Source organism: Cyprinus carpio, chromosome B22 (genome assembly GCF_018340385.1).
Source record: "Cyprinus carpio isolate SPL01 chromosome B22, ASM1834038v1, whole genome shotgun sequence".
In the NCBI taxonomy this organism is placed as follows: domain Eukaryota; kingdom Metazoa; phylum Chordata; class Actinopteri; order Cypriniformes; family Cyprinidae; genus Cyprinus; species Cyprinus carpio.
Window position 1 is genome coordinate 16,783,373 of NC_056618.1, and position 8,867 is coordinate 16,792,239.

The 8,867-nt window shown below is 39.9% G+C and overlaps 1 protein-coding gene across 16 annotated transcripts; it reads left to right on the forward strand.

Moving 5' to 3' along the window:
• The first annotated feature begins 1,091 nt into the window (after positions 1–1,091).
• LOC122141693 (ubiquitin carboxyl-terminal hydrolase 47-like) lies at positions 1,092–3,601 on the forward strand. 16 transcript variants are annotated; one of them, XR_006158011.1, is made up of 5 exons: positions 1,205–1,799; positions 2,646–2,754; positions 3,041–3,163; positions 3,334–3,436; positions 3,534–3,598. XR_006158011.1 is itself a non-coding variant. In XM_042749671.1 (4 exons), the coding sequence occupies exons 1-4, from the start codon at positions 1,759–1,761 to the stop codon at positions 3,534–3,536; spliced, it is 444 nt and encodes a 147-aa protein (XP_042605605.1). In that variant the 5' UTR covers positions 1,092–1,758; the 3' UTR covers positions 3,537–3,601. The 16 variants fall into 16 exon arrangements, 7 of the variants coding, with proteins under 7 accessions (XP_042605605.1, XP_042605609.1, XP_042605607.1 ...); XR_006158013.1 differs by lacking the exon at positions 1,205–1,799 and adding an exon at positions 1,825–2,151 and having other exon boundaries at positions 2,684–2,754; XR_006158014.1 differs by lacking the exon at positions 1,205–1,799 and adding an exon at positions 1,825–2,151 and having other exon boundaries at positions 2,696–2,754.
• Positions 3,602–8,867: the final 5,266 nt, after the last annotated feature.

Sequence of the window (8,867 nt, forward strand, 5' to 3'; positions counted from 1 at the left end):
CTTTCACTTTGACAGTGATACAGTGCACACCCTCAAAACTAGTTTCATACACATGCAGTCAAAAAGAGAAAGTGTGACATCTTTTGTGTGGGTCAGGTATGGGGAGAATCTATCAAGTGTCTGTGATCGGGATGCAAGGCGAGAAGAAAACAATAGACGTCGCCAGTTCGGAGGAAGAATTCAATAACACAACGGTGTTGGAATTAAAACAAAAACTTGCTGAGAAACTGCCTCAGGATGCTTCAGGTACTGTGAACACACACACACACACAAGCAATATGAATATACGAGTTTGGTTGAGGAGCTATAGATTTTGATCATACATAACTGTTCTGTGCTTCAGCTGCAGTGTAATTGTTGTAATTGTTGGATTCTCACAGACCCGTCTGCATTACGATTACTCTACACCAGCAAACAACTAAATGACACCGACAAGTTCTCTGACCACGGGATCAAGGATAAAGCCATTATCTTCATCATAATTCGTTTGCCGGGTGGAAGATAAAGCAGAAGTCTTCAGGCTCGAAGGAGAGACAGGTGTGCTGTCTATTCATCCTTCATGTGTCTTCAACAAACTACAGACTTTATACTTTCTCTCTGAGATTGAAGAAACCATTTAAAGCAGGTCAAACTGCTGGAAGCCGTTTCTTTCATCTAATCATTTCTAAATGCAGACCTCAACAGCCACACATAGGTATACATCTGGATTTTTAAATATCTTAAACAAGGAAACATTTTACAGTGTTTATTATCCATTCTGTTGTCACGATGAAAGAAACACTTAAAAAAAAAGCATGTTTAATAAAACGATCTGAACACCTTGTAACGAATTAAATAGCTACACAATGAAAATGTATTTTCCCTAATCGATTTCGTGCAGTGTTCACTTTGTTGTATAAATGGGATTAAATGTTTTTGGTGTTTCTCATCACAGTGTTTCCTCTGTCACACCCATGTCATTTCACTGATATAACGAGCTGAAGTTCGGCTAATTAAGGGACGCATAAATCATGGTTAAATCGTGGTTATAAGCTAACCGTGGTTTTGCTACACTGACCATCATTTAACCATGGTATTTATAGTAAAACTTATACAAATGGTAGTCAAAAAAACAAATAAGAAAAAAACATTTTTGTAAAAATAAGATAATGGTTAATTTTCTTAAGGGAGGCATGAAACAACCCTGCTGAAAAAAGAAAATAAATAAATAATAGAAACCATCACAGATATTCTAATGGTTCTACTACAAAAACCATTGAAAACATCAAGTTTTAACCATTAAAACCATTAAAAATGTTTTCCTGTAGTGTGTTTTGGGACATATTCCCAAATAGGATTTATTGGTTTTTAAGGCACCGATAGAAGGCGACCGATGACCAGTAGAGACCCACAGGGTCCATTACAGTTTCCATTAAAACCAATGCAAGTCCCATTATAACCAGTAAAACCACTAGCTACAAATCCTGTGATGTGTCTATTGTTTTTTGCAGGGAAGTTACTAAAGCCTGCTTTTTGACGCCATGATTAATTATATTGCTAGGCATGTTTACTTCAATGCCTTAATAATAATAATAAGATGTTCATGTTTCATGTTGGTGTGTTCGTGCTGGGGAGACACGATATTAGCTCCACTTAACGAGCCATCCACCGGCTGATGGGGCGTTGCTCTCGCATTAAACTGCGTTGGGCGTGTTGAGATGGTCTTTTAAGGGTGTGCTTTTGGGTCGTTTACACTTTCAGTTCTGACCGAAGTCCTGAATGAGAGGAACCACTCGCGAGAACAGGACGGGTTTAATAAGGTGACTTTAAGACTGAGACATAACGGTCCTTTTTTAACATCACAGGTGTATATTCTCGATCAGCGAACTATAAATAACTTACCATGCAGTCTTCTACTGAGGACGCTTTTTCTTGTGCAGTTTCGTAAAAGTGAAAGTTAAATTCATGTTTTGAGTTCTTCATTGGATACGTTTTCACCCGTAGATGCACTTTTGGTTTCATTTATCTATTTTGGATTGTTTACATGCGAGACAGGAACTAAGCACATACTTTAAACACTAGCTGACAGGTGGTACATGTTTTCATAACTGTATTGTATTTCTAAGTTGTAAATCCAGTTTCGATTTGCTCATTGAGCATCTACTGATGATGGTGAGTTTCACGTTCATTACTGATGAAACGTTTGAACCTCAGTGAAATGCGTTAGGCTAATCTTTGCTGTCATGTTGTTTACTCCCGTGCTGTGTGCGAGGTAGGCTAAAACAATCAAATACCATTAAATAAGGCCTGTATAATGTGTTTTTAAGTAGCCTGTTATTATAGTGGTTTCAGTTTGATACGGCCATCACTATCATGCAACGCATTTTAAAACGCAGATAGCGAGACTGCAGTGACATTGATACACAGTAGGGTTTAAAACACGTTTGTGTTTGTGAATTCCTCTCTGTAGATGAAATGCACACCAATATACATACAGCTGTGCCAAAGAAGTAAATCTATTTCTTTTGTAATTCACTAGAGACAACTAAATATAATCTGATTGTTTACTGGTGATAAATGCAGTAGAATCTGATGCTGATGATACACGGGGCAACTTTTTGAGCAACTTTGTTATTTGGGGGATAACTTTCCGTTATTCATCTTAGGCTAGATGTAATAATAAAAAGATGTCTAATCTGAGCAGTGTTGTCTTCAGTGAGGCTCCGTCCCAAATGCCCAGCGCCGACTCGACCGCTCTGCACGCTGGAGCTTCAGGTAAACACGTCTCACATCCACTGCACGCTTCAGAACATGAATCAGACCATTGGGATTTTTAGATATCCTGCATAAGAAAAACAATGTAATGTTGCAGTGGAAAATGGCTGGAAAAGACATGATCTCTCCATGTACGATCAGTGATTGTATTACAGTTAGTAAATCATACACTTTCACAAGATAATCTGCTTTAATAGTAACTCAGGTTGGTGTAGTAATGACCCTGAGCGGGTCGTGTTTGAGCTGGAGCGATGAACATACATGAATGACTTTGTCTCCGTTGCAGTAAATCAGGTGGAAAAGGACATTAAAAAGATGAACATAAAGGATCCAGTCGACAGATCATCGGTTTCTCACACACTGAATGAAACACCTACAACAGAGCCCAGACAAACAAACCGAGATCCTTGTGAGTGGAGATACTTTCTCAAAAAAGAGGGGTCATTTAAATATGAACATAAACCCTTTAAATGGCGACTTGCTTTATGCACAACGTGAAAATGCGATGAAATGATAACTCCTGCTGTCGTGTTGCCGTTGTTGTTTTTGTTCACATAAGCATCTGCTTCCTCTCCTCAGGTTCATACAGAGGTTTGCTCAATCAAGGTGCGACCTGCTATCTGAACGCTACCTTGCAGGTGCTCTTCATGACCCCAGCGTTCAGAGACAAAGTGCTGCTGCTGTTGGTTTTGTCTTCATGCTTTTTTAATTCATCTCAATTGTTCGTGGCTAAAATGAATAGTCATACTGAAATGAAAAGCACTTGTCTCATCTTCCAGTGACACGAGAGAGAAATTAAAGTCAGCGTTAAAGGAACTATTCGAAGAGCTCAGAAAACAGGAAACAGGGCGATGGGGGAGCGTTCAACCAAAGGATAATCCAGGCTCTGGTATAGAGAGAGGGCCGTGCACGATGGGCAATGATTTATGACTTCGGTGTATGTGTGTATGACGTGTGTTGTAACTTTTCTGGTTCATTACAGTATAGGAGCCAGCCAGGATGCCGGGAATACTCCTAGATATCCTGAGAAAGTAGGCCCGGAATTTGTGGCCGCGGTACTTATTTTCTTGTCCTCTTCTTCAACGGCCCAAAATAGTTGCTTGTTAAACAGTAAAGACAGAGACAGTGTGTGTCTCTCTGAACTGAAAAAACAGTCTTTAGAAGGAACGATTGAGGAACCACAAACAGGTTCAGAAAATCCAAATCCCATGATGACAGCTCCTTCAAAGTCGCTACACAGATCGCTCTGAACAGCAAGAGGCGGGACGTGTGCACAGAACTTAGTGAGGTTTTTTATTTTACCACTTGGAAGCCCGTTTTACGCCACTGAACAGAAAGGTCATTGTGTCATTTTATCTCACCCAACTGCTGACAACTTCTCTCCGAATTGCAAGTTCCTGAAAGTACAAGTCTGAGGGGGAAAAAAAACCTTTTTTTTGTTTTGTTTTTTAACAACTACTCACAACTGTGTGTTTCAAAGTCAACGCATTGCCAGATATGAACTTCCACAATTCTGAGAAAACAAAGTCGAATTGTGTGAAAATTACCTGTGATTTCACTCAGTGGCGGAATCGAGGCTCGCATTAGTACGATGTAACAAGAGTCTGGTGTGCAGGTCATCATAAAACTGCTCTATTATTCTGATTTCCAGAAGAGATGGGATTCAATGCATTATTTTGCGTCTACAGAATTAGTTGGAGACGACCAGAATGTACTGTGAAGAGACTTGCGATGAGAAAGGGACACAATATGGGTGAAATGAACTTTTTGTGTTAAAAGCCTATCTTGGTAACACGTTAGTATAGAGACGCAGTTTCTCCACTAGCTGCTTCATAGCAAGCCTATACGGGCACTGCTGTGAGGGCTTATTTCTGGCAGGACCATATTCTATCATCCCTACCCAATAAACTTAACCGACTAAACACTAACTATTAAAGAAGCAGCAAATTCTGAGCTTATCTAGGCCAAAGTCATAGTTAATGGTTTGGTTAATAGGTAGAGAACTGGACCGTGCCAAAGCTGGTGCGCAAAGTGCTTGATTCAGTGTGTGTAGCACAGGTTTGCCTTTCAGATCCCGACACGTACTGTGTTGCTGTTTTCACACAGAGTGTGTGACAGACACGCGTATCCCGCGATACTGGCCCCTGGGCACACTGAAAAGGGTTCGTGGATGACCGCTGGTCGACGTGGGTTTGTGGAAAAACGACTGTCCCATGGATGGTCCGCTTCAGTTACCGTCTTCAGGGGTGTAACCCGCACCCGCACCATCACTAACCCCTTTTTTGTCTACAATCAAATCTGATTAAGCCGTTGTGAATGGAAGTGGAACCCTGCGGATGCATTTCAGGAGCAGGAGCAGCAGTACTCGCTCTAAACCGCGGTGACAACCACCGGGGAGCCGTCACACGGGGGACACTACACCGCTCACGACCCCAACATCCGATCTTCTAGGAGAACAGTGTAACTGGTTTCGACGACAGCCCGTGTCCACAAGGTAACGTGTTATTATTAGTATATATTGTAAGATTTTAAATGACCACGGTTTCGGGCTTTATTCCTCAGTCTCTGTGCTCTTGTGATTTTCCTTGTCACGGTTGAGGGAGCACACCTGAAGGGTAAGGCGCAGTAAACATCAAATGACGCCTCTAAAGGGGTCATATGATAGCTGCTAAAAAGACATTATTTTGTGTATTTGGTGTAATGAAATGTTTTGGGTTTAAGGTTCAAAATCACATGATTTTCCACATACTGACATTATTGTTGCTAGAGCTCTATGCCCCCCTTTCTAAACTCATTGATGTTTATAAAAGCTCATTGTTTTCTGAAACGTGATGTGTGTCTCTGTTGGTCAGGCTATCAAGTGTGTTGGTGATTGCTTTAAACCTCAAGCGTGTTGGAATGGAATTGTTACGCCCCTCACCAGACTGTGATGCTGTCTCCCGACACGATGCGACAAGACCTCAATAAACCCCCATTACAAACGAGGCATTTGCTGCATCCAGTGGGGACATAAATAACTGATTATAATGACTTTCTACTGTGTTATTTTACATTTTATGCTATGCATCATCAAATCACATAAATATAAAACCCATGTCTGCTTTATTGTTATCAGGGAGATGACACACAACAACCGCTACTCTACACTGCCTCAAAACTCACGCCTCGAATCATCAGTGACAAATTCTTAAATATAAAAAAAAAACGTACTTACAGAGGCCTGTGAGTCAGGAGTTGCAGACTGTGCTTGCAAAGCCATGAACTGCCCCACTTTATAGAAACAGCCGTTGTGCCACAGACACATCTGGGCTACGTTTCAGGAAACAGTCCTGCGTCCTCCATAAAATGCTTGCACACACTGAATATTTAGGTTGGGACTGTTCTGGAACAGTGGTTGAAATACAACATATAACCACTGATTTCTAGTCCCCTGTTCCTCTTTTGGAAGACTTGCACAGTAACAAAGTTGTTAATCTTTCTTTCCAGGTCTAACCAAACACAGCTCTCCACACACCACCACACCATGAGCGCGGCAGCAATTAGAAGAGAATAAAGTTGAACGCCTTCTTCCTTTGCCGTGAATATCTGAATGCTGGCGTTCACGTCAAATCTTCCCACAATTGACGTAGACCTGTTAAGGTGTGTTAGAACGAGGAGCCGTTTCAGGGGAGGGGGTGTGGCCGAGAGTCTCATATTTTGTAAGAATATCTCTTTGGATTTGAAACTTTAGTCTTTGCAACTTCACAAGATTCTTCTCTATTCACCAAGAGCTTGTGACACTGCCAAAGAGAAAGAGAAACTTTGAGAATCGCATCATATGACCCTTTAATTTCTCACCCACATCACATCACAGAATTAGCTCACGCACAGTAACTGCAAGTTGTTATCTTTTTATTGTAAGGTCTAGCGGAAACTTACTTGCTCTTGTACCAGAAAAGTGGAGTACATTCACAATTTTGCTTTTATGTCTTGAATTTCTCTTGTGTTCAACAAGGGCTGTGTTTTAAAACATGCTGAGGAAAAGTCACATTAAACATCAATCGATGTTAGGCTGCCTTATCGTAAATCTTGTGCTCTGACATCAACAGGAAGGTCCCATAGCTATAATAAAAGCATCCTCGGTTCGAGTTCTGTGTTTGTAGCTTCATCAGAATAACAATTTCCCTAATAATTTTACTCAGTGGACGCAGAGTGTCATCAGAGGTGAAGAAAGACTGAGTTAATTAGAAGGTTTGTGAGGAAACATGCCAGGCAAATCAACTTCTTTTTAGGAGATAAGGGTCTTAGCTAGCGAAAATGATCAGTCATTTTCAATTTTTTTCTGAAGAACCTGAAAAATACAGAAATGTTATAAATTGAACAACATGAAAATACTTTTCTTTTTGTTCTGGATCTAGTACAAATATGTAGAGGTCTTTGAAGCTAGATGCACTGACTTGAGCATATTTGAAAAAAAACGATCTTCAACCAGTGGATCCCCATTGCTTCTCCAGTAATCTTCTTTAATAAAAGTTTAGTATCCGAACTTCAGAAGTTTCTCTTTGTTTTGTAGCTTCAATCAGTTGCTTTCGGGTGGAGGGCGGTGAAAGTAAGAGCCCAAATGCACACTGCTGGAAGCAAGGAGGCGCGGTAGATGGTGCCTTGCAAGCGGATGCAGAGTCTGAACTGCGTTATCATTTAAATAAGAAGTGCAGTTTGTGACCAGTGATACACGTATTGAAAGACTTGCAAATCATGCGCTCTTTTTTTCTTCCACAGAGTGGCAGAAGCTTCATAGATAAACACGAGCTGAAGCTAGGGACCAGGTAGAAGAGGGTGAAAAAAGACACAGAAAAGGCGCTAAACTGACAACATGACATTGATTTCACTAGTTATTCTAAAACATGAAGCATTAAAACATTCAAGGTGCATTGAATTCTGAAGAACCTGAACTAATACATGAGGCTTAACGTGCTTCATTTTTATTAACTAAATTATTAACAACATGAAAAGTACTTTTCTTTTTTTGCACGGCTTGTTTTCTAGTACAAACATCTAAACATTCTGTCCCCACAGAAAGCATCAAAAATGCAATGCTGGAAATATCGCGGGCATAAAAATAAATCATGTTCTTGACATTAGGCACAGACTTGAATCTCCGGTGAAGGAAAGAACTTTGTCTCCAAACTGAGAAAGACTTTACATCAGAAGCACAAGGACAACAGGCCGTATTATGACAAGAAAAACACGAAAAATATAAAACATAAGAACACATAAAAGTGAAAGAGCCAGAAAAAGACAACTGTGCTCAAATCCTCGAGAGACAGAGAAGAGGGAGAAATCTACACGAGGAGCTCAACGATTGCTTTCAACTAACTGTTGCTCAGCGTTATAAAAATGTAACGTATTGTGGAGAGAACAGACACAACTTTGTATGATAAATTGTAAAGGTTTTAGTTCATGTGCAGTCAGTCATTAAATATGTCACTAAATTGTGAATAGTATTTATTTTTCATATGTACACATATTGGGGTGTAAGGAACAGCTGAACTGTTTGCATTATCATATAATATCTATTTTTCGTTTGGGCATATCTCCTCTCTCCCAGAGATCTTGGTTATATCACAAGCTCCGTGGGAAAAGCTGAAACATGTTTTAGTCTCAATAAAAGCTAAGGACACCATATATCATCAGCTGCGTGATACTTGACAATTTTTGCTTCCGAAAATTATAATGCATGGGGAAATTGAGAAATACCTTTCACCACAGAAGCTTGCGTGGGTTTTCACAGTGGAGCAGACTGTCTAGAACCCTATCCCATACATTACAACTGTATTTTACATTAAATTAGTTATTAATCCAATCTCTCAGTCAAGGGAGACACACACTTAATTCCTCCACAACACAAGACATGACACAGTTGAGGTAAGAAGTTGACATCCCCTTTCAAATCTTGCAAAATTGAATTATTTACAAATAGTAAGGACAAATCTACCCACACTCGACCAAAGTAAAATTGAAATTCATAGTATAACAAAGATTTAGAATATTGTAGAATTTATTAATATGCTTATTTTGGGATAACTTATGTAGCACTGATTGTCCCATCTCTCTTATCTTAGTTTTTTTTCTTT